Here is a 26934-nt window from a genome sequence, read left to right on the forward strand (position 1 = left end):
CCACACCCTCAAGCCTCTTTACTGCAGCCTCATGAAACCTTAATCTCAATTCCAATCCTTGTATCTCATCTTCCCTTTGTTTTGCCCACAAATACCCCAACGGACCACAAATCAACTGCTGCACCTACAACAACGGAATTACGTGTTTCAACTTTCAACTATATAAGCAATAAGCAGAAAGACATTTGAATAAAGGGTAAAGGGTATAACTGTAAATTCCAACCATTCCCCATAAATAAAGGTACTGTTTTCTGATGCACCCCCTGATAAGTCCTTTGTACTGTATATATATATATATATATATATATATATGTATATATATATATATATATATATATATATATAGGCAAGCAACTTTTTCATTATAGAAGAAGAAGAGGGTTGAGACTAGTAATACCTGGCTAGATCTAAATGGGCTTCTCTTGTCAAGACGTTCACACATCACACATGCATGGCTCAAATTTTATCTCCTGATAAATCATGAACACATAAATATGATTTCACAAACAAACAAACATGCAATGCAATGCAAGAACACTAGAAAACATACCTCATAGAGTTCGATTTCTTCATCCAAACTAAATCCAGCCCTCTCATTTAATTTTTATGTAATTTCAGTTGGTTTACCAGAACTCTTGACAAAAAACCTACCAACATATCTCCAAAAATAATATAACATATGATATGATTACACAATAACCCCATCCCATTAGGCTACTGAAAGATATAACTAACTTGTTGAAAGTACCTGAGTTCTTCCTTCACGGGATCATAAAGCTTGAAGAAAATAAGTATATCATCCTTGCTTTTCTCAGGTGGTGGAAGAGGATGCAGCAAATCCTGAAAACAATGTTCGGTTCTTAATCGGGAGAATTAGGAAATTCAAAGGTACCGGACCGGCCGGAGTGAATATCAAATCCAATGCAAATACAAACTGTTCTACATTTATACTATACATGATATTATAATATATATATATATATATATATATATATATATATATATATATATGATACCTACAACTCTGTAATAAAAAAAGATGCAACAAACAAGAAAACAGAAATAGAAACAAAATTCAGAAACTATTCTGCATGGCTATATTATGTAAGGGCATGTTTCTTTCTTTTTCTTAAAGTATTGTTTTGAATGGATAAGTGATGTTTCTTTGGAATAACTGATATAGAGTAGACAAAGAATGTTTATTACATGTCACACCCTCTAAGCTGTTGAATGCATCTTCCAATTTCTATAAAAAAAATAATTATTCAAAACCAGTTTAAATGTAAGTATGTTGCGATCATGAAAAAAAAAATAGACTAACCTTAGCGCGTCTAGCCAATGATTTCAAGATTCCATCTCTCTCACTAAAATAGGAATCATAAGATTCATCTCCAACTTTTGGGGGACTCATGACAAGACTTGCAAGAATTTGACCAGAAATATTGGAGCAAAGATTCACAGATGCCAACTTGTAAAATTGTTGTCTAACTTCAGTACTAAAACCAGTTACCTCCATGTAACCACCTCTTTTCCCACATTCACCATGATACCCTTTTTTTTAAAAAAAACTCTTATATAAACTCAACAATTTGAATTTTATGTTATTTCATTTATTTATATATACCTTTAGATACCGATTGAAAAGAAACCAAGGGGATATCACCATATCCCATTGAACGACAGATTTTCTTGAATGAGTTAAATTTCTTGTCAGCTGCATATATATTCTCTTGGTATACCTGCAAAAGTTGGTTTACGAAAATGTCCAATTTACCCTTTTCAACTTGCGTAATAACATATGGAAGAGATTTTTATTTTTTTTACCTCGTCTGCTAAAAGAACCAAACCTTCTTTCTTGCAAAATTCCACAATTTGTCGTTGGTTTTCTTCAGCAAGAACCTATGAAGTATCAACAAGAGTGAAAAGTAATTTTACCATTTTTACTAAAAATGGTTTAAATAGAATGCATTTTTATTTTTTTACCTGCCCGGTTGGGTTGCCCGGATTAATTGCAACCAATGCCCGAACAGTAATACCCTTTTGTCGGGCAGCTTCTAACTGTTTCTTGAGTTCAGACACCTCAAGTCCCCACCCTGTTGCTTCATCAAGATAATAACGAACCTGAAAAAATCAATAATATTTATTTTACTATATTTCTTTTAGATATTAAAAAATGTCTTATTTTGAAATAAAAAAAAAAAAGAAATACATACTAGAGTGCCACCATGAAGGGCAATAGAAGCAGAGTAAAGAGGATACTGAGGAATGGGACATAAGATTCCATCCTTTTCTGATCTTATAAGTAACTGCATCATCATATGGACCTGAAATGAAAGATTTAATAAAGCCGATTCGTTTGACATGAAAATGGTTAGTTTAAGAGCATGAAAAAGTCGATTTTACCCCTGGACTTGCACCATCTGTCAAGAAGATATCATCTGGATCAGCAGGGTAACCATCACGAGCTTTAATTCCAGCAGCAATGGTGTCACGCAATCCCTTAATACCCTGATTCCATTACAAAAAATTAAAAAAATTTCTCCACTTTCAGGTTATAATTTATTATTTATGTGCAGAAATTAAGTTACCTGACTGTGACTATATGCACCAGTAGCTCTTCCAGGCATTTGATCCAAGACCATTATTGCTCTTGCTATGGAATCCGAACTGGAATAAGTCAAAGGTAATTAAGTAAAGATATTTGTTAAGCTACTTCTTAAGAAAAGCTATCATTAATCCATACCTAAACAAACCATTTGTTTCCCTCTTGTCTAATAAGGAAGGATTGTCACATAATGCAAGAACCTCTCGAAAGAAAGTTATAGGTTTTTGACCAAGAGCTTGTGGATTTCCAATATTACAGTAAAGAATCTGCCAGATTTGAAACAATCACTTGCAATAGAATGTGTATTAATTTTTCATTGTGATTATAAACATCATAAGAGATGGCGTGTGAGAAAGTGATACCTCATTAAAAGGTTTGGAACCTGGATTTGTTTGCAAGTCTTGCTGTAATTTCTGTGATAGAATTCAAAATCGAGTCTCAATATCTCCATTAATGATAGCTGTGGATATGTGCTTTAATGCATAAATTTGATTCTCTAGAAAACATGATTTGTTTTATTACCTGAGCTATAGAGACAATCTCACCACGAACAGCATATTCACATTCTAATACCTGGAAATGGAGAAATGTAATAGGTTAACAATGTACTAAATCATAACCATCCTCTGTAAAAAAGTTAGAAATAGATATAGTAGATATATAATTGAAACCCTCCCTGACTAGAAAAATTACCTTTCCATGCCCTAAAATGATTGAAAATGATAGTGGAGCGAGTACTCTATGACTACATTCATAATTATCACAGAAGATTGAGGTATCCATAAAATATGAAACAGAAAAATCATTTTTTACAGAACACTCGCCAATCAGATGACGAATCTAACAAACATAGGATGGAGAAGTGTGGTGAACCAGAGAGAAGACGAATGGGTGGTGGGTGCCTGGGTAGTTGTCGAGCAGTATGGGGTAGAGAGAGAGAGAGAGAGAGAGAGAGAGAGAGAGAGAGTGAGAGAGAGAGAGATACTTGTAGATTAAGACCATGGCGGATGAGGCATTTTATCAAACATGTTGCGTGCATCATCGATTCTTCCCCATTTACTGTATAAGTCGATTTCTCGATTTCTATTTCTCTTTCTCCCATTCCAGTCTCCGACTTTCTGTTGCTGTGATAGAGAGTTTCCTTCCGTCAGTGGGATTTGAGTAGTGCCACCACTCCTCCGAAGGCTCTGAGTTTTCTCAGTCTAGGTCACTAGACCTAATGTTGCTGGCAAGGGCAGGCGAGGTGAGATTGCCGAAGATGAGGGGCTCCATCGGCTGGGTGACGCTGGAAAGCGTTGGACGGTGGGGCGGGGCTAGATGGAGGTCAGAGGTGGGAGGCGCCAACACCAAGAGAAACGTCGGAGGTGAGAGAAGTTGTCGACGTTGAGAACCGAGAAGAAGAGAAAGGGTTTGTCGAAGTGAGAAGGAGAGAAAGGGAAGTTGAAGAGAGAATGAGCAGTACACGAGGGCATAATCGGGGCAAGTTCTTGATAAAAAAGCCCTAGCTACTAGGGAAATTAAAGTGGAGGGAGAAAAAAAAGGAAGGCGGGATTTTAAGTTTTTGGGATTTCATTTTCCCCGGATGGAACGCGCGCGTTCTATTAAAATTTATAAAGCGACGGTCGTAGACGACACGCAGGTGCCCTCCGTGTTTTTATTTTTTTTTGTTTAGACACTAATTTTAGGGCACGCAAAAATGCGCGTCTGAAATCCTTTAAATTTTGGAAGAGATGACATTATTTTTTAGACACTCACCTTTGCGTATCATAAATAACTGCGTGTCATGGTTCGCGCGTCGTAAAAGGCTATTTTTCTAGTAGTGTCCCAATGGCATTCGGCACCAAGCTTACCCCTTCACTAGATAAACCGACTGTCAATATCACGCTCTATCGTCAAATGATAGGCTCACTGATGTATTTAACTGCTAGCAGGCCTGATATCATGTTTTCTGTGTGTTATTGTGCTCGATTTCAGGCTAACCCACGCGAACCTCACATGCTGGCAGTAAAGAACATCCTACGCTATCTCAAGCGAACCACCTCCTTAGGTCTATGGTATCCATCCAATTCAGGCTTCTTCGTTCAGGCCTATTCTGATGCTGACCTTGGAGGATGTGGACTCAACCGTAAAAGCACAACTGGTGGCTGTCAATTTCTTGATGGGAAGTTGGTCAGCTGGCAATCCAAGAAACAAACGTGTGTGTCGCTGTCTACTGCCGAAGCGGAATACATTGCCGCTGCATCCTGCACATCCCAAGTGATTTGGATCCAAAGTCAACTTCGAGACTATGGACTCAATATGAAGAAGATCCCACTATATTGTGACTTTGAGAGTGCAATTAGGATATGTCATAACCCAGTGCAACATTCTAAAACCAAACACATAGCACTGAGGTATCACTTCATCAAAGATCATGTGGAAGATGGAAATGTCGAAGTTCACTTTGTAAGAACCACTGATCAACTGGCTGACGTCTTTACCAAAGCTCTTCCTGAAGCATCATTCAATAAAATATTGCAAGGGCTAGGTATGATGGAATCAGAGTCAGTACCTCACACTACCTCTCAAACTCAAACGTAAGAAGCGAAACCAACCGAACGTTCGGGTTCGGTTCAATCATCTGACTCGCTCATTACTTCAAAGGTAGTTTTTCTGAGTTGTATATTTTCTTTGTACAAAATTTGTTTTTCTTTGTGTAAAAAGTTTTTCCAATTTGCATATCTAAACCCCTTGGTTTCTTAAAATTTTCCAAAACCGGAACCTCCAGAAGGTTCGGGTTCGGTTTTTCAAAATTTTCCTGAACCGAAACCAACCGAATGTTCGGGTTCGGTTTTTCAAAATTTTCCTGAACCGAAACCAACCGAACGCTCGGGTTCGGTTTTTCAACTTTTTCCCAACCGAAACCAACCGAACGTTCGGGTTCGGTTTTTCAATTTTTTCCAAGTTTTTTTTAATCGTATTTTTTTTCTTTCTTTTATAGTTTTATTTTTTTTTAAGTCTTATTTTTTTTAATCTTATTTTTATTAAAATATCAAAACTCTAAAAATATTTTGTTTTATGTGTGCTCATTTGTTTATGGAAATATATTTAAGTGTCCCTAGAAGCATGCTGCTGTATGTGTCCCAAGCCTCATAAGATTTTGAATAATAGCCTTCATGACCTGGTAAACACAAACCTTGTCTTCCCAATAAGGCTAACACAGTTATTCTAATCGTGAGCTACCTCACTCTTTTCTCACATGAGTTAAGAGTTTCCTGCTTGGTCCTTTTGTTCGCAGCAGAGGTACTATGTTTTCTTACACCATCCTCATTATACTTCTCCATTACATTCGTTTCATCAACGTAACCCTTGAGACTCTCAGGAACTACCACTGAGGTTTATGGTTACACAACATCTGTGTTTATGATCTTAGTTTCGTGCCACTACGAGCTAAGTGAAACCCAAAATTCAACACCAATGAATTGACGGTGACCAATTAATTTGATCAAGATTTCACCAATGAATTGACGAATGTACCCTCATGAAATCTCATTTTTCCTTTTGAGTGATTCTCATGAAATTGTTACACACCATAACATTTCTTCCCAAGGGATCCAGTTTTAAATTTTCATATGAGATTTCATATTAATCAAAGCCAGAACAAAATCAACTCCAACCTACTTGTTCAACAGACTACACCGGTCTCACAAGTACTTTGTTCACCTTCGTTCTTATATCAAGAATTGAATTGTTGAATCAAAGCGAAACCACCCTTAATTAGCCTTATTAAAAGAAGCCTTTCAACATTTATTAATAAATGTTTGATCGTAATTCAACGGGATTCCACATTAACACTTTGAGGTCTCTCTTGACCTTGAAGGAAGAGATTCGTGCCCGGGATCATCACTTTTGTGTCATTATTGACATCACAGAATATCCTAAAAAGAATTACTTTATTTCCTTTTCTTTTACACTCTTTGCACGAAAATCCAAGATTTTCCAAAATTCCGTTACTAATTATTTTACAGGCTGGATTATTACTGGATGGTTACTCATGAAGTTGTGGTAAAAAATTAGCCACGTGGGTCCTTAATTGCAAATCACCGTTTAAAAGGGGATAAGACAAAAAGTTGCTGACTCGGCGGGAGTTAAAAGGATAGAAATTCAAACGACGGTAAAAAGGAGGGCGCGTGAATTTGAAACGGCCGCGCTTTTCCTGACACTTAAAGGACGCGTGTGCGATATTGAAGGGTCATCAATCTGGCATTAAAGGCGCGTGTGGAAATGGAAACGGTTCCTCTCTCTGAACCGGCGCTTATTGGGCGGTGTAATCCTAGGAATCTGACACTCTCTCTCCTACGTGATCATCGCACGTCCCAACTGTCACCAATCAGTCTCTCAAAAACCCGTTTCGTATTTCCATAAGAGATTTGAAACGATTTTTCTCTCTCCTATCACCCACTATAAAAGGCCGTCTACACCACCTTTTACCTCTTTACTGCCTCCATAATTTCCAAAGCAAAAATACTTCCAAACTCTCTCCCGGTCATCTTCTTCTCCAAACCTGCAACAATGGCTGACTCTTCATCTGTTCATGCAACCTCTCAGATTCTTCCCATCCGACCCCAACAATGCCTAGTCATTGATCTGAACCCACTGGCGTATGATTCCTACATGTCGCCGGTCATAGAATGCCTCAAGTACTCCCAGCTTGCTCCTACACTATCACGGATCGAAACGGTGCCAATGGTGGCCTTATCTCAGGTCTATGCGATGGCTTACTACGACAAGACCGTCGACCGGGTATTCTTTGAAGTGGCAGAACACAAGACTTCGATTTCTCGCCCCCGTTTCTGCACTATGTTAGGGTTTGCTGCTGACCCATCGCGAGTTCACCCGGAGACGATTCCGGTTGGGATGTTGTACAACATGTTCTACAACATGGGCTACACAGAGGTTCTCACCTCCGTCGCCAAGTTTAAGAAGTCCTGCCTACCGCCCCAGTGGAATGGGTTATTTACAGTTCTCTTCAAGGGACTGTCAGAGAGGACCTCAGGATCTGACGTGGCAAGTCGTCTTTTCCTTTCGATAATGTATGGGGTGTACAATGGGATCAACCTGGACTATGGGTTTGTCCTTTGGCAACAGCTGATTCAGAGCCTCTCTTCCTCTTCCCGACACTCTGAGGTGTCATTGGCCCGGTTCTGGATCTTGATCACAAGATGGGCCATGGACAAGTTCAATGTTCCAACAGCCGATGGTGCATCGATGTCTTCTATTGGTACGTTTCATACCAAGAAGATCATCGTATCTGATGCATCAAAATTCTCATTCATTGGCTCTATCCCGGAGTTGATGTATGCCGATGTGCCCGCCGATAGCAGATTGATCAGGACGATCAAGGAGTTTAGGCCAACTGGTCCGAGGGAACTGACACCGGACATGCTGCGATCGATTCATGATGTTGATAAACCGGTGGCCAGGGGCAAAAAGGCAGAGAAGGGGAAGCAAGTGTCCAAAGCTCCAAAGGGACCTTCTCCCAAGAAGCGAAAACAACCGAAGGCTGCTTCATCCCCACAGCCGAAAAGGAGGAAGACCCAACAGAAGCGAAAGCTCATTATTCCCTCCTCTTCAAGCGAATCCGAAGGTGGGAGTTCGGACTCTGAAGGATCACAAGGAGACGAATCTCCTCAACGAGGCAACACACCACCTCGGTCCCCAACCCCAGAGATGGAACTTCATCCATCCCCAGTTCCTTCACCTCCACCCACAATTCCTATTTCCATTCCCATCATTTCCTATACCTCCACCCATATTCACCACATCAACCGAAACACCACCAGTTACCGAAACCCCTCCTGTAACCGAACCACCACAAACTCAAACACATACAACCGATCCTACCCATACACAACCACCACCCGAAACTAACCCCCCACCCACTCAACCTGAACCAACCAAACCCATAACACCCCCAGCTTCACCACCACCTCAATCTCCAGAAGACGCCTCCGATGGCGGTGATCAATACCTTGGTGGTGATCACATGAACTTCGATTCGGTCTACTATAGTCCGTTTCAAGTTCAGAGTGATGAGGAGGATGATGCTCCAGTGACAAGGAAGCATCTTCGCGAGCTTAACGAGAAGGTTGATCAACTTCTCGCCTCCTCTTCCAACCAGCAGTCATCTTTGTCTGAAGCTGCCCTTCAGAAGATCGTTGACGCCTTCTCCAGGGCTCAACGTGATTCCGTGGCCTCAGCAACTGTTGCTATCGACGCCTCCACCCGAGCCTGTGAGGCTGCGACCGAAAAAGTCGATAAACTATTCAAAGACGCTTCTGTCCTGTTGCAGTCCTTGCAGGAGAGCGCCGAAGCCACTAAGACAACTCTGGAACCAGTTGTTCAACAATTGGCCAAGTTGGTATCAACGGAGCTGTCATCGTTCGCTACTCTTAGACAACAACTTAGCGACGACAACTCGGCACTCCGTGCCTCCATCGATGCCCGCCTGGCAAAGCTACAAGAGGACCTTGCGGCAGAAAATTCACTGATGGACGTCTTGGCGAGTAAGACTACCGCCCTTAAGGTCAAGAGCACGCAGCTTTCCAACTCTCAAGACCAACTGGAAGCTCTTCGATCTGAACGGGAGGTCATAAAATCGTGTGTTTCGGATGTCCACGCAGCATTATCAAACATCCTGGAAGCACATGACCCCATCCTGCACCATTCGGTGAGGCGTACCCTCGCTGAAAAGCTCTCCCCGGCCATGGACCTTTTAAGCAAAATTGAAGGCCTACCGAGTTTCGTGTCCATTCCGAAACAAGGGGGAGATGAGAAGAAAGGATCGAAACCACCTCCTTCCTCCAAAGCTACTCACACAACCGAACCACCCCCAACTGGTCATGCCTCGGGTTCGGGTGTGAAGAACAAGGGCAAAAATATAGCTGAGGGAGGAGATGGAGATGAAGATGAAGATGAAGACAAGGAGACCATTGCTGACATGTTAAAAAGAAAGAACAGTCGCAATGCTAAAGACGATGCCAGTCGTGTGGCGCGTGAGGCTGAAGAAGCCGAACGAAAGCAAAAAAGAAGCCCACGATCTCCTTGAGAGCTGAAAGTTGCTCTTCCCTGCCTGGACCAGGGATCGTTTGATAAAAGAGGCCATAGAAACTCCAAGCATATTATCGCTCGAGCCGGTGATATCTTTCGACTGCAACAACACTATCAATTCGCAGTTTGATATGCCGCTGACTCGAAAGGCGTTCATCTTCCACGCCTTCTCTAACATTTTTGAAGTCCCGCATCCGAACGATGAGCTTGACAGGGAGCTCATTGACTTCTACCTGGAGGCCGCTCGCCCTCAATACCTTACATGGAGCGCCCGGAAGATTGTTAATGTTCGGGTGCTGAAGCCTTATGCCGTGGGGAGATTCACAAACGTTAAGTTCAAGCTCATCCGAGGATCTGCAAGAACTGCTCACATTATCACCCTGGCGGATCTGCCGAATCTGAATCCTCATGACTGGATAGTCTTGTACAATATCCTGCTGACAAATGAATCTGAATATGGTCCCATCATAGACCATGTCAAAAGGATGTTGGCTTGCTACATCATGGAGGTTGCCCAAATGGATCAGGAGGTCGCCACTGTTTTCAAAAAGAAACCGAAAGTAGCTCCAGTGGGATCGGCCAGTGATCTAAACACAATGCAAATGGGTAAGATAGATCCGAGGCGAAACTCAGTGATGTTCACCAGAGCTGAAGGATAGAAATGTCTCTTCGCTTTAGCTGACAAGCACCTTTACACCACAGCTTGCTTGGAACACGTCTTATGTTGGATAAGGTGTCTAAGTCCATAACTTATTTGGTATATACTTGACCCGACCGGCATGGTCCATTTGGGTTGCATCTCATCCAAACTATTATGGATAATTTTATGAGAGTTATACACATATGTTTATTAATATATTATGAGTTATAATATATTAATATGGAGTTACGTTATTTAATTAGTTTTAGTCTTAAATTAATTATGGATTAATTTAGAGATTAAAAGGAATACTAATTAAATTATGGGCTATTTGTTTTATATAGTGTGGGCTAATACTCATTTGTTAATGGGCTAGGCTTATGTGGAAGTCCATGGATGATCCATGGAGCTTTTAACCCATGGATCCTTGGAATAGGAAAAGACATGGGTTATTAGGGTTTCACCCTAACCATGCATACTATATAAGCATGCTTATGGAGCATGAAAGAGAGCCTAAGATAGCCTAAGAGAAAGCTAGTGTTCTAGTGTGTGTGTGCATGTGTGTGGCCGAAAATACAAGAGTGTGTATACTCTCTCAAAGTTTTCCAAGAGTTTGTGGTGTTTGTGATTCCATTTGAGGCATTCACACTATTGGTGCTTGGCCCTCAAACTCCTAAGAACCCAACACAACAAAGGTATGTAATCTCTTCTAACTCTTTTATATTGAAATGTTCCCCATGCCATGTTAGATAGGTTATAAACCTTGGAAAATTATTATTTTGCATGTATTTAGACAAACATAGATCCAAGGTTTATTAGGGTTGCATGCACACTTAGGAAGTGTTAGATTGCTCAAAACCCAACAGTGGTATCAGAGCCTAGGCTTGCTTGTTTGATACTTGATGCAAAATAGTGAAAAAAGTCGAAATCGTTGCTGTCTGCATGCTAGACTCGCCGAGTCCATTGGGGGGACTCGCCGAGTCCAAGGCAAACTTCAACCTACTCGACGAGTCCGTTCGTGCACTCGGCGAGTAGGATCGAAAGAATGCAGAACCTCGACTTTTGCTGCTGGAAATGGACTGGAAACATTACCCTAAATTGTTTTGGTGTTGTAAAACTTATTTTAGTTGGTGTAATGGTTGTTCTAATCCATTTACAATAGCATATATCAAAAATCCATGATTTTATGTGTTCATATAATTCTTGAATTTTTGATGATCATGTTCATGTTCTTATGAATTTAGAAAATGATAGGAATTATTTGCTGAATTGTTTAGAATTAATTCTTAATCATTTATGTGTTTTAATGGAGTCCATAATTTGTCCTCAAGTTATGGATTACCAAAGGTCACTTTCATTTAACACACACTTAAAACACATAAGTTACATGAAAATGAAGAGTCTTCATTTTTATGAACCTTTAATTCATAAGTTATGAAATGAAGAGTTTTGCAAAGTTACAAAACTTGTCCTCAAGTTTTGGAATTTGTAAAGTTTCACACACTTTAATAAACTTTAATTCCAAACCTTAGAGTTTTAATAGTTAAAATTCAACCCTTATACTATTTATAACATTAATGGTTAATTATTATATATATGTATAAGAATAAGTCGTTTTACCGTTAGTAGGCCTCATTCACGAAGCCGGTCTATAAGGTGGGTATAAGGTTGTTGCCTATAAAATGGCGACTTAATGGGTGTATACTCTCACCCACCGCTTGCTTGATCGGTGGAGGGTCGTTAGTCGAACGGGTAGAACAACGACTTTAAATCCTCATTAAAATTATAATGAATATTATAAAATAACTAAACTCTTTTAATTCCCAATCTTAGTTATTTTAGGAAAATGTGAACATGGTGCTAATCCATGGAATTCACACTTTGTACCTTACCAAGTCGTTAGTGGAGCGTGTGTGGTTAACCGGCACACTAATTAGACTAGTAAGGATCACGAAGGGTAACTTAATGTTGTCATAGATCAATGGAGCGTGTGTGGTTAACCGGCACATTGATTAGGTGATAATATTAGGAGTACCAAGTGAGTTAGCATGGTTATTCACACCTTGTTTTGTGATCCTCGGCATCCCAGTCACAAAACTTGAAGGGCACAATCGAGATTGAAACATGCCATTGAAAAGTTCAATGAATCTCAAAAGAATCTAGGAATTTCAAATCCAATTAAACCTAATTAATCATTTCGTTTTCATGGTGGAAATTGGTGAATCGTCATTCGCCTACCTTTCAAATATATTATTACTTAGATTACGGCATCCCTCTTCTAAGTGTAATATATTGTGATTGGATCCTAGCCTTAATATTACATTTGGGTGTCTTATTAAGGATCCTAAATATCTAATCTAAACTTACTTTCTTCTTTCAGATGTCTTCCAACACTAATGCTTCAGGCTCTAACCCAACTGGTTCTTTCTCTCTCATGAATCTTTGTGGGAGGGTCATCTTTGATGGTTCCAACTTCATGGATTGGATTAGGAACATCAGGATGGTTACTCGTTACGAGGACAAGGAATATGTCCTCGATAAGGAGTTAAAAGAACTTGATGAGTCTACTGCTACTCCTGAGGAGATCGCTGAATTCAGGACTCATGAGAGAGATGCTACTAAGGTGGCATGTATCATGATGGCCACGATGACAGCCGAGCTCCAAAAGTCATATGAAGATTTCTACCCTTTTGAGATGCACCAAGACTTGATGGAAAGGTACCATCAGAGTGCTCGTCAGGAGCGGTATGAAATAATCTCCTCCATAATAACTACCCGCATGAAGGACGGTGAATCCGTCACGGGCCACATGCAAAAGATGCAAAGGTATGTGGACCGTTTGCTGAAGCTGAATGTTAACATCCCCGAGGAGTTAGCAATTGACATCATTTTGCACTCCTTGCCTTCTTGTTATGATCATTTTCAAATGACATATCATATGAACAAGGAGGAAGTTACCCTCAGCAAGCTTCAAGGACTCTTGAAGACCGCTAAAACCGGTCTTAAGGGTAAAGCGGTTGTTACCTCTACTACTCCTACTCCAACTTCTACCCCTGTTTTAGCTATTGGGCAAGGCAAAGGGAAAAAGAGGAAGCACCCTTCGAAGGGTACCAAGGGAAAGTCTCTTGAAGGCTCCTCATCCAAGACTAAGAACGGTTCTGTCACTCCTTCTGCCATTCCAAAGGATGTTGAATGCTTTTATTGCCATGAAAAGGCACACTGGAAGCGAAACTGCCCTAAGTACTTGCAGGATCTAAAGGATAGGAAAGTGAAACCCACCTATGCAGGTATTTACACTATATTGTCTAATTACTCAACATATTCTAACTCTTGGGTGCTTGATACAGGATGTGGTATTCACATATGTTCTGATTTGCAGGGCCTAAGAAGAAGTGAGGATGTGGAGCACGGGAAGATAAACTTAATCATGGGGAATAGGAAGGCTTCACCTGTTTCCAAGATTGGAGTTTATACTTTGTTGCTTAATAATGGGTTAAAATTAGATTTGAATAAATGTGTATACTCGTCTGAAATGGCGAGGAATATTATTTCTTTTCATGCTTTGTACAAACAAGGTTTTACCTTTTCGTTTGATAATGAATGTGGTGGTATTAATGCTTTCTTTAATAATGTGTTTTATTTTAAAGCATTACCTTGTGATGGCGTGTATGAAACTGTGTCGATTGTAGACAACTTAGGAAATAATGTGTTGTATATTGATTCTTCTACTAGCCTAGATAAAGCATCATTGTGGCATTGTCGTCTTGGACATGTAAACAAGAAACGCATAGACCAACTCCAAAAGAGTGGAGTCTTGGAATCATTTGACCTCAAATCAGATGATAGTTGTGAATCTTGTCTACTTGGAAAAATGACAAAATCACCCTTCACTGGAACTTGTGAGAGGGGTGAAGGTTTGTTGGACCTAATACATACTGATGTATGTGGGCCATTCAAAACCGCCACAAGGGACGCTAATCGGTATTATGTGACTTTTATTGATGATTATAGTAGATATGGGTATGTCTACTTGATCAAACACAAGTCCGAAACCTTTGAAAGGTTTAGGGAATTCAAACAGGAAGTAGAAAATCAATTGGGCAGGAACATTAAGATGCTTCGATCCGATCGAGGTGGTGAGTATCTTAGTACCGAGTTCCTTGACTATCTTAAGGAGTGTGGGATTGTCTCACAATTGACTCCTCCCAGGACACCACAGCTGAATGGTGTAGCTGAGAGGCGTAATCGTACCTTGTTGGACATGGTTCGCTCTATGATGAGTCGAGTTTCGTTACCAATCTCTTTTTGGGGGTATGCCTTAGAGACTGCCGCCCATATCCTTAATCTAGTCCCTACAAAGAAGGTTACCAAAACACCTCATGAGATGTGGACTGGGAAGGTTCCCAATTTGGACCACATCAAAATTTGGGGTTGCGAAGCCTTCGTGAGGCGTGAAACTCATGATAAGCTTGAACCCCGAAGTGAAAGGTGTATTTTCATCGGCTACCCACAGAAATCCTTCGGTTACCTTTTCTACAGACCCAGTGAGAATGTGGTCTTTGTAGCACGAAGAGGGATCTTTCGCGAGAAAGAATTTATAAGCCAAGGAGACAGTGGGAGGCAGATTGATCTTGAAGAAATTCAAGAATCAATTGGTGAAGGAACCTCAGACACTAGCAATCAACCTGAGGTAGAAACTCCTGTTGATCCAGCTGACGAGTCTGTACCTCCGAGACGTTCCACACGGGTTAGGAACACACCTTCGTTTTATTATGGTTTTCATATTACTACGGAAGGTGATACGTTTATTAGTGATAGTACACTAGTAAATTTGGATGAACCTAGCAGTGTTAAGGAAGCCATGGCAGGCCCGGAGTCTGCTAAATGGAAGGAGGCTATGGACAGCGAGATACAGTCCATGTATGACAATCAAGTTTGGAACTTGGTTGACAATGTACCAGGCCGTAAAACAGTCGGGTGCAAATGGATCTTCAAAAAGAAGACCGACATGGAAGGAAAAGTGCATACTTATAAGGCTCGACTGGTTGCGAAGGGTTTTACTCAAACTCAAGGTATTGATTATGATGAAACCTTCTCGCCGGTGGCCAAGATTAAGTCTATTAGGGTTATGTTAGCCATTGCAGCATTTCATGATTATGAAATATGGCAAATGGATGTCAAAACCGCTTTCCTTAATGGAAAGTTGGCTGAGGATGTGTACATGAATCAGCCAGAGGGTTTTGTCAATGCAGAGCACCCTAATAGAGTATGCAAGCTTAAGAAATCCATTTATGGATTAAAACAAGCATCTCGTAGCTGGAATCTTTGTTTTGATGAGAAGGTAAAAGAGTTTGGCTTCTTGAGAAGCGAAGATGAGTCTTGCGTGTATGTCAGAGCTAGTGGGAGTATAGTTAGCTTCTTGGTACTGTATGTGGATGACATACTACTCATAGGAAATGACATCCCAACCTTGCAGGAGGTTAAGTCCTGGCTTGGGAAGTGCTTTGCTATGAAGGACCTAGGGGAGGCTACCTATATCCTAGGGATAAGGATATTAAGAGAAAGGAGTAGAAGACTAATTGGACTTAGTCAGAGTATCTACTTGGATAAGGTGTTGAAAAGGTTCAACATGGAGAATTCCAAGAAAGGAGATTTACCGATCCAAAGCAATACCAAACTGAGTAAGACTCAGAGTCCGAGTACAGAGGCTGAGATAGCTGAGATGAGCCAATTACCATATGCTTCCGCAGTTGGCTCGATCATGTATGCTATGACTTGTACCCGTCCTGATGTGGCATTTGCTTTGAGCATGGTCAGCAGGTATCAGGGGAACCCTGGCAAGGCTCATTGGACCGTGGTAAAGAACATTCTCAAGTACCTGCGGAGGACTAAGGATTGGGTCCTTACCCTTGGTGGCAGTGATGACTTGAGAATATTAGGGTATAGTGATGCTGGTTTTCAGACTGATAGGGATAATTTCCGCTCTCAGTCGGGCTGGATCTTTACCTTAAATGGAGGGGCAATTTCTTGGAAGAGTTCCAAGCAGGAGACGGTGGCTGATTCGACTTGTGAATCAGAGTATATAGCAGCGAGTGAAGCAGCGAAGGAGGCGATATGGCTAAAGAACTTCATCGGAGACCTTGGAGTTGTACCAGCTATTAAGGAGCCTATAGAAATTTTCTGTGACAACAATGCTGCGGTTATCTTAGCCAAGGAACCAAGAAATCATGGCAGATCCCGACACATTGACAGAAAATATCACTTCATAAGGCACAAGATTGAAGAAGGACTCCTTGTGACAAGGAGGATATCGTCAGATGAGAATCCTGCAGATCCCCTTACGAAGGGACTGACGAGGGTTAAGCATTTTCAGCATGCGAGACGCATCGGGCTGAGGGACGATATTAGTTTTACAGATTAGATAGTTTTCCTGAAACTTGTAAAATGTAATCGACGTTTGATGATGAATAAAATTTGTGATTTATTTATGAGTAAAGTGTTACTATCATTGTCAATTATTTACTATTGTTTCAGTTTTGCATGTTTTGACTTCCAGAATAATTAATTTGTTCAAACCTCCACAATCGATCATACGTCGGAAGTAGGTATGAATCAAGATTGTCATGAATTGGGTTTGTAGATGCCTTAAAGGTGTTTAGGCATGGCAATGGTTGCTGCAACATTCATGAGTACTCATAAGTTATGAGTATTGGTATAAACCCACGCTCACTTGTATCACTTCATGGAATTTATCTCGAGTGATCGTGAGACGATAACATCATATAAATCTTTAAACCTAGAGATATGAGTTGTTACCTATGAGTTGGTTGTGCATTGATTGCACGTAAACGCATCAGTAACTTGATGTTATAAAACGTGCCTTTGTGTACAATTCAATAAGTAGTAGAACAAGCATATCAGTCGAAGTTTATCTGTTCCTTCTAGAAATAGAAGCGATATCCGGGCCCCTCGATGATTTTGTGTTGACCCATATACCAGGCCTGGTCAGAACTAAACCGATGTGTTCAGTGAAGTTCTTCGTCAAACAAATCGGATAATCGAGAAACAACTGCTAGACAATAAGCAAGACATAGTTCCATGTGTTTGTCCGGCTGATATCATGAGAACAGAGGATTATGTGATCACTTATCTAAAATGGCGCTTCATAGTTCGACAGAGTCTTCATTGTTCGAGGGAGTTTTCGAGAGCTACGATTGTTGGTTGGTTCCTGAAGTTATAGGCAAATATAGTTATTAGACTTATCCAAGTGGGAGTCTGTTGGATAAGGTGTCTAAGTCCATAACTTATTTGGTATATACTTGACCCGACCGGCATGGTCCATTTGGGTTGCATCTCATCCAAACTATTATGGATAATTTTATGAGAGTTATACACATATGTTTATTAATATATTATGAGTTATAATATATTAATATGGAGTTACGTTATTTAATTAGTTTTAGTCTTAAATTAATTATGGATTAATTTAGAGATTAAAAGGAATACTAATTAAATTATGGGCTATTTGTTTTATATAGTGTGGGCTAATACTCATTTGTTAATGGGCTAGGCTTATGTGGAAGTCCATGGATGATCCATGGAGCTTTTAACCCATGGCTCCTTAGAATAGGAAAAGACATGGGTTATTAGGGTTTCACCCTAACCATGCATACTATATAAGCATGCTTATGGAGCATGAAAGAGAGCCTAAGATAGCCTAAGAGAAAGCTAGTGTTCTAGTGTGTGTGTGCATGTGTGTGGCCGAAAATACAAGAGTGTGTATACTCTCTCAAAGTTTTCCAAGAGTTTGTGGTGTTTGTGATTCCATTTGAGGCATTCACACTATTGGTGCTTGGCCCTCAAACTCCTAAGAACCCAACACAACAAAGGTATGTAATCTCTTCTAACTCTTTTATATTGAAATGTTCCCCATGCCATGTTAGATAGGTTATAAACCTTGGAAAATTATTATTTTGCATGTATTTAGACAAACATAGATCCAAGGTTTATTAGGGTTGCATGCACACTTAGGAAGTGTTAGATTGCTCAAAACCCAACATCTTATTTATCATCAAGCGGTGTAAGGACAATTCGGCTGATGACATCAAGTACTTCAATGATATGATCAATTGGTATATCCGGTTTAGACAGACCATCCTCTCCATAACCAAGTGTCTGTTTAGCACTGTGAAGAAGAAGGTACCAGCTTCAGCTGCCGGCCCTAGTAAAAAGTGAAGGTCTCGCTCCAAATTGACGCAAAGGGGGAGATTGTAGGGCTGAAGTTTTATTTGATGTTGCTGTTGGATTAATGTCTAAGTCCATAACTATAATTGGTAAGACTTGACCCGACCCGGCATGGTCCATTTGGGTTGCATACCATCATGCACTTGAATGAGAGAAATAAGACACTTATGGTTATTAATATATTATAAGTTCTAGTATATTAATAATAAGAATAATAAGATTATTTAATTAGTATTGATCAAGAATTAATCTAGGATTAATTAAGTGATCAAAAGAAGACTATTTAAATATATGGGTTGATTGTGTAAATCATCCATACTTGTATAGTGGGCTAATGCTCCATGGATAATCAAGTTGGGCTAAAACCCATAGGATGGTCCATGGATGCTCCATGGTGTATTTGTACCCATGGATCCAAGGAAATGGAAAGCCATGACAATTAAGAGTTTACCCTAATTGTGTAACTATATAAGCATCTTATTATTGAGGAAAAATCGGCCACTAGAGATAGTGAAGAAAGGGCTAGCCGATTTTGAAGAGTGTAGAATTCTCTCAAATCATTCCAAGTGTTTTGATGATTGTGATTCCATTTGAGGTGTCACACTTGGGGCACTAGGCACTCAAGCTTCATGAAGACTTTCTACATCAAAGAGGTATGTATTCTATCTTGCTATAGTCATTGTTTTGTATGCTAGATTAGGATAATACCTTGGAAGTTCTTATTTGCATGTATAATAGAGAAAACATAGATCCAAGGTATTTAGGGTTGCATGTACACTTTAGGAGTGTTAGAATGCTAAAAACCCAACAGTGGTATCAGAGCCACGGGTTGTTTTCTGTTATATTGATGCAAATATTTTATTTTCAATGTTGAAAAAAAAAAGGAAAAAAAAAAGGCATGAAGTTTGTCAAATTTTAAAATAATTACTTGTTCTTGTGAAAAACTAATTATTTGTAAAATTTGAATAATTTTCTTTATGAGTTGAATTAGGTCAAATTTAATAAAAGATAAAATAATATGATTATTTTATTAGTTTTAAAAGTTTGATCTAAAAAGTTTTATTTTTTTGAAACCTCCATAAGTTATGGATTTGAAAAGGTTTTAAAAAAAAAAAATTGATTCAAAGTTTTTTTGGAGTTACAAAATTTGGTGTTAATGTTTTAAAGGATTCCATAACTTAGGAATAAGTTATGGATCACCAAAAGTTTTTTGTGTTACCTTGTTTTATGAGTGAATTTAGATTAATGAATAAAGTTATGTGATAGTTGGTTTTAATCCAAATTAATCTAAGAATTGATTCTAAAATGTGTTTTTGTAACTTGTCCTCAAGTTATATGAAAAGTCACATTTAAGAATCATAAAACTCATAAAAAATTGGCAAAGGTTACAAAAAATGAAGAGTCTAGTTCTAATTAAATGGTTTTATGACTCCATAACTTGTCCTCAAGTTATGGAGGACCAAGAGTCTCTTCATTTAATAAAATAAAATAAAATAAAAAAAAGTGTAACCTTAATTAATTCCCTAAGTTATAAAATAAAGAAAAGTTAATTCTTTTATTAGTTTAAAGTCTTCCATAACTTGTCCTCAAGTTATGGAACTTGAAGAGTTTTTGGATTAAAACTACTTTAAACACATAAGTTATGGAATTAATTAGTTTTGAATAGTTTCAAAACTTGCCCTCAAGTTTTGGAATTTGTAAAGTTTTCACTTATGAATACTTTAATTCCAAGTTAGCCCTTAGAATTTTAAAAGTTAAAATTCAACCCTTATACTTTATAATATTATAAGTTAATAATATATATATGTATAAGAGTAAAGTCAGTCTTACCGCTAGTACGCCTCATTCACGAAGCCGGTCTATAAGGTGGGTATAAGGTTGTTGCCTATAAAATGGCAACTTAATGGGTGTCCACTCTCACCCACCGCTTGCTTGACTGGTGGAGGGTCGTTAGCCGAACGGGTTTGACAGGACTAGAATTCTCCCTTCATTAAAAGTATTAATGATAATACTAAGTAACTAAACTCTTAATAATACCCAATCTTAGTTACTTAGGAAAAATGTGAATAAGGTGCTAACCCATGAAATTACACTTTACACTTTGTCTAAGTCGTTAGTGGAGCGTGTGTGGTTAACCGGCACACTAACTTGGACTTAACAAGGTAGGTAAAGGGTGACTTAATATTTATCATAGTATCGATGGAGCGTGTGTGGTTAACCGGCACATCGATTGAGGGGTAATTTATTAAGGGTACCAAGTGATTTGCATGGTTACTTCACACCTTGTTTTGTGATCCTCGGCATCCCAGTCACAAAACCTGAAGGGCACACTCGAGATTGAAACATGCCTTTGAACAGTTCAATGAATCTCAAAGATCTAGGAGTTTCAAAACCAATTAAAACCTAATAATACATTTCGTTTATCTTGGTGGAAATTGGTGAATCGTCATTCACCTACCTTCAAATATTTTATAGCTTGGATTACGGCATACCTCTTCTAAGTTATAAAATAGTTTGTTGGGTCCTAGCCTTAATATTTCATATTGGGTATCATATTAAGGACTTTAAATCAACTATCTTGAATATCTCCCAAAAGATGTCTGTAATAGACACCTATGATCTTCCCAAATCTAGTGAAACAAGGTTTCCTAAATGAAGATGATGTCCTTTGGAAATCATACTTCTTTCACCTCCTCCAATTATTCTCCTCAACCCACAAGTTCTTGAAAAGTTTAAGGTCACTCAAGCCCTATTGGCAAGGAAAGGTCTAGGTGTGAACACATCTTGGAGATGTAGTCACATATTGACAAGCCGGGAGAGTTGGGTGTCAAAGTCTTGAGAAAGTTGGTGGTTCAATCACTTTCTAAGTCACATAGTGAGTTCCTTTGGGACACCTATGAAACAGACTATGACAAGACCCTTAATGATCTTATCTATTTGCTAAGATCAACTTCCTAAAACTTTATGGACATTGACAATGATGACATTGGATATCCAGTAAAGCATTCTCTTCCCAATGGAAAGGGATCGGCCATAGTCAACTCGGTTGACCAAATGGTAAAGAGAAAAGCTAAGTCTGTGATAGTCCCGTGTACCATTATCAAAGGGTCCATATGTTTATATTGCCAAAGGAAGGGGCATTGGTTGCGAAGCTGCCAAATTTACCTAAGGATGTTAAAGTCAATAAGTTTGACTCTACTTCAGGTAAAGTCCACTATCTAACTCTGTTAAGTTTCTATTCTGAGATTCTTGATACATGATGTGACTGGGTCACATGGTGATGTTTAAGAATCAAAGAAAAGTGAAGAAACTTAAAGAAAGAATATGCTGAATCTGATCGTGTAGATGGATTTCTATCGCGTAGCTTGAAAAATCGGATTCGTGAGCTACTTCTCAGGAGTTATGAGATATTGCTTAGGAATAGATAACAACAAGTTTTCATATGGATTGTAAGGATAAGTTTTTCCGCAAAGTTTTAAAATAAAAAGAAAATTTTTGATTTTATTTATTTTAAAATATCCTTACAATGGCATTTGGAAAGAAAGTTGTTGCTTATAAGATTCCATTAACAGCAAGAGTGGAAACATGAAATTGATTCTTTCATTTGTGGTAATGTCTAAATTTACCAAATAAGGAAAGATTCTCATCACCCAAGTTTCAAGTGGACCGGAACTTGGAATCATGCAAGTTGTATAGCATGATGAATGAGAACTTTCAAGTTTTGGAAAAATTAAGACTAATTACTTGTTCACATGGATGTGTGAGTCAAGTAAAGGACTAAGGGATCGAGTACACATTCTTGTGCACTGATTAAGTCTACCACAAAAGATCGATAAGAAGAATCAAATTAGGCAGAAGGATAAAAGTTTCTCAAATCTGAAAAGATGGGAGAGTACTTTAGTATCAGTTTTGTGATCATCTTAATGATTAAGAAACCATATCACAATTAGTTCTCTAAGGAAATCTTAGTGCATTCTTATGACTAAGAAGAGGAACTTGAATTGTTGAAGTGGTTAAATCAAGAAGATGAGTCATACTTCGTTCCAATACAAGTATTAGAGTCATACTCCAAGATTGTAACTTGAGTGACATGTCTCAAAAGAAGGTTAAAACACTTGTCAAATGTAAGAGTAAAAGTTTTCTACTCTTGTACATTTGAAATTGGTAAGTTGTGATGTTTTGGATAAAACAAAGACCAACTTAGGCCAATTGTGTGAAGTGTTTTTCTTGATTAGAATCCGCACTATCTCTTGGATGTTTGACAAGGGAGTCTTATAGGACAAGAGGACAGTGGGAGTCTTGAAAGTCTTGAAAGTCTCAAGAACTAATCAAGAATAAAACCTGAAGTTCTTCACTAGCACACGACTTGAGGTTTATAACCTATCGTGTTGACTTATTCTGTGCCCATTCCAGTTAAAGTTGGCTTTGCATATGAGTTCTTAGAGTACTCAATTAGTTGCACAACAACTTGGAAGCAATGGTAGGCCCTTGAGCTGCCAGGTGGCAAGAAATTAAGATTGAGTTCAATCCATATGGTTTTGGATTTGTCATTATCTTTGTCTTGTGATTATGGTTTGACAAATTCATATGGGTAGGAACTCATACACCATATAAATCTAAGTGTCATAAGGTTTCTCTCCGATTCATGAAAATGATGGTGAGGAAACACTTTCACTAAGTAGATTTTATCTAGATAGCAATTGTGATATTTGCATTTCTCAAAGTCGTTAGTGGAGCGCGTGTGGTTAACCGGCACACTAACCTGGACTTATGAGAAGTGGCAAAAAGGTCTAACCATTATGATTACGGCATACCTCTTCATAATTGTTTAGACTCACAAGTGTGCTATCTAAGGGAAGGTGTATGATTTTGATACAGCTTTATCAAAACAATCTAGCATCAGAAATCTGAACTTTGGTAAGAAAGTCAATGAAGTATTGATTTCTAGAAGTCCAGCTGATTTCTGAGTACATGTCAAAGCTAGTGGGAGCATAAGTGTTATGCTAATAATCATCATGTTAGTGGGAGCATGATAATTATGATAAGTATTGCAAGTTAGCAATGTTAATTATAGAAAACAAAAGTTTCAATTGGGAAAGAGTTGTTTTGCTATAATTAAGGGAGAGGAAATTATACCTCATATCAAATCTATAAGGTTTAGATTTGAGGTTTTAATCATTTAGTCAAGGAAATATATGAATTTCATGTTGGAATGGCTCAACATAAGGAAATTCTGTATATGAGTCCATTATTTGCGTTCTAAAATTCGATTATGATTACGGCATCCCTTTTCATAGTCTGAATTATGAGAACTTGGCAAATTGAAATGGAAATGTTATAGCAAAAGACTGGTTTAGTCTTTATGTGAGACATCATGAATCGTGTCCCATATGCTTCGGATATAGGATCGATTACATGTGCTATGATCATCCGTTCTAAAATTTTCCAAATGCCTAGGGCATTAAGAAGGGAAAAAGGTTTAGAACTGGATATGACTAAAAGGATTAAACAATTGTCGAGGACAATCTAAGGTTTACCAAAGATTGGTTACTCAAGGACAATTGGAAGTATAGTGATAATTCTGGAAGGACCATATTGACATAGTCTGTAAGGAGGAAACTCTTGTTCAGAAGTGATAGTCAAAATGGAATCTGGAAATGTTTCAAAGTTAGAATTTTCAATATGTGTAAGATTAAGGAAACTTAATGCAAGAAGGATATTTCCAAGGAACTGATCTCCTTTGGAATGCTCTGTAATGTTTGTTGTCAAGTCTTTATGACTTTGTGCATAATCATTACAAGAGGATCAATGCATATAAGTTTAGAATCCAACAGATTTCAGTAAATGGCATGAATTTGGAATTCTTGCATTTGCAGTAAGGATTTGGGAGTGTGAAAAGAGAATCATTGAAGTAATGTTCAATTGATCTAGTTCACAAAGTAAAGATCATAGACAAACATAGTATGCATACTTCGTGTGTGGCATGACTAGTGTTTAAGAAAACATAGTGTACATGCTTGGAGCATGGGACAACTATTGTTCTAAATTCAAGAATAAAGTTGATAGCTGAAACAGTATACAATGAATAATGTGTAATCATATGGTGATAAATAAAAGGTGTTTTATTTATGTTCAAAGGGTTGATACCATATTGGATTCTATTATTATTGTGTTTCACTTTGCATGTTTTGACTTCCCGAATAAACTGGGTTATTCTTCCGGAATGACTAAGTTATTCAAACCATCCACAGTCGGTCATATTTTGGAAGTAGATATGAATTAAGACTGTCATGATGGGTTGTAAAGGTCTAAGGTGTTGGACAAGGCTACAACAATCATGAGTGCTCATAAGTTCTGAGTATTGGATTCAACCCGCGCTCATTGGAATCACTTCATGGATTTTATCACGAGTGATCATGAGACGATAATATCTTATATTCTTCAAACCTAGAGATATGAGTTGTTACTATGAGTTGATAGTACATTGATAGCACGAAAACGCATTTGGTAACTCGGTGCTATAAAACGTGCCTTTGTGTATGATTCAACAAGTAGTAGAACAAGCCATATGAGTCGAAGTTTATCCGTTCCTTTTACCTTCGGGATAAAAGCGATATCTGTGGGCCCCTCGATGATTTGATGATGACAAATGGAAGTGCTCGGCCGGGCCAGGACTGATTTGATTTGTTCAATTAGTCAGTTGTCATAAATCGGAAATCGGGAAACAACATATGGACAGAGAGAATGATTATAATCCATGTCTCAGTCCATATGATATCTAGAATGGAGGAATATATGATCCCTTATCTAATGGACAAGTCACTGACAAAGGTCAGAGTTCATCTACAAGGTCAGAGTTCGACAGAAGCTTTTTGAGAGCTACGATTGCCGGTTGGTTCCTGAAGTCATACGCAATAATAGTTTTAGACTTATCCAAGTGGGAGACTGTTGGATTAATGTCTAAGTCCATAACTATAATTGGTAAGACTTGACCCGACCCGGCATGGTCCATTTGGGTTGCATACCATCATGCACTTGAATGAGAGAAATAAGACACTTATGGTTATTAATATATTATAAGTTCTAGTATATTAATAATAAGAATAATAAGATTATTTAATTAGTATTGATCAAGAATTAATCTAGGATTAATTAAGTGATCAAAAGAAGACTATTTAAATATATGGGTTGATTGTGTAAATCATCCATACTTGTATAGTGGGCTAATGCTCCATGGATAATCAAGTTGGGCTAAAACCCATAGGATGGTCCATGGATGCTCCATGGTGTATTTGTACCCATGGATCCAAGGAAATGGAAAGCCATGACAATTAAGAGTTTACCCTAATTGTGTAACTATATAAGCATCTTATTATTGAGGAAAAATCGGCCACTAGAGATAGTGAAGAAAGGGCTAGCCGATTTTGAAGAGTGTAGAATTCTCTCAAATCATTCCAAGTGTTTTGATGATTGTGATTCCATTTGAGGTGTCACACTTGGGGCACTAGGCACTCAAGCTTCATGAAGACTTTCTACATCAAAGAGGTATGTATTCTATCTTGCTATAGTCATTGTTTTGTATGCTAGATTAGGATAATACCTTGGAAGTTCTTATTTGCATGTATAATAGAGAAAACATAGATCCAAGGTATTTAGGGTTGCATGTACACTTTAGGAGTGTTAGAATGCTAAAAACCCAACAGTTGCGTCTTTTGGGCTCATTAGATTAGCCTTGTATTCTCCGGTTTGGGCCTGTCCAACCGAGAGCCTTTTATGTATTGTATATAAGTTAAATGCTTGCATGCATATTAGGTTAAGATTGCAGAGATTATCGATATAGCGATTGATACAGCGTACAACATTTTTCATTCATCGTTCTTGTAATCTTCTAATCCTCTACAGTTGATGTTCTTAATCGAGCTCTTCTGAGGATTTTATTTAATCATTCGACACGTTTGATTCAAGCTGTTTTGTTCTTATTATTGCGTTTTTACTGTTTCATATTTATATACCTGTTCAAGATCTAATCGATCTTCATAGATTAAAAGTTGTTTTAATCCCATCAAATGACTTATGTATAATGATATGTTTAGCAGTTGTTTCTTGCATCACAACACAAATCTCGATTTTTAGGTCCTTTTGACTAGTTTGAACACCATAAACACACAAAAGTATGTAAATAAACATAGAAATCATACAAGGCATACACATAATGATAGATCTACAAATTTGCTTGTATTCCCCCCCCCCCCCACAAAACTTATAAAAACCGAAAATAAGGGGGTATGAAGCTCACCTTGGGTGTGGTTTCGGTTTTGGAAAAAAGATGGGAGAAAAATGAAGTGATTTTCGGCCC

The 26934-nt window shown here is 38.5% G+C and overlaps 1 protein-coding gene across 1 annotated transcript; it reads right to left on the minus strand.

Moving 5' to 3' along the window:
- Positions 1-1057: 1057 nt before the first annotated feature.
- On the minus strand, positions 1058-3187 carry LOC111888347 (alanine aminotransferase 2, mitochondrial; the record flags this gene model as incomplete). Its single annotated transcript, XM_023884539.3, has 11 exons — positions 1058-1246; positions 1322-1551; positions 1625-1739; positions 1825-1899; positions 1984-2121; positions 2214-2324; positions 2404-2508; positions 2589-2667; positions 2744-2871; positions 2968-3018; positions 3128-3187. Coding segments are annotated over 11 exons (1209 nt in total), but the record flags the coding sequence as incomplete, so codon positions are not given.
- Positions 3188-26934: the final 23747 nt, after the last annotated feature.

The sequence above is a fragment of the Lactuca sativa genome, chromosome 9 (assembly GCF_002870075.4).
Source record: "Lactuca sativa cultivar Salinas chromosome 9, Lsat_Salinas_v11, whole genome shotgun sequence".
Lineage (NCBI taxonomy): Eukaryota > Viridiplantae > Streptophyta > Magnoliopsida > Asterales > Asteraceae > Lactuca > Lactuca sativa.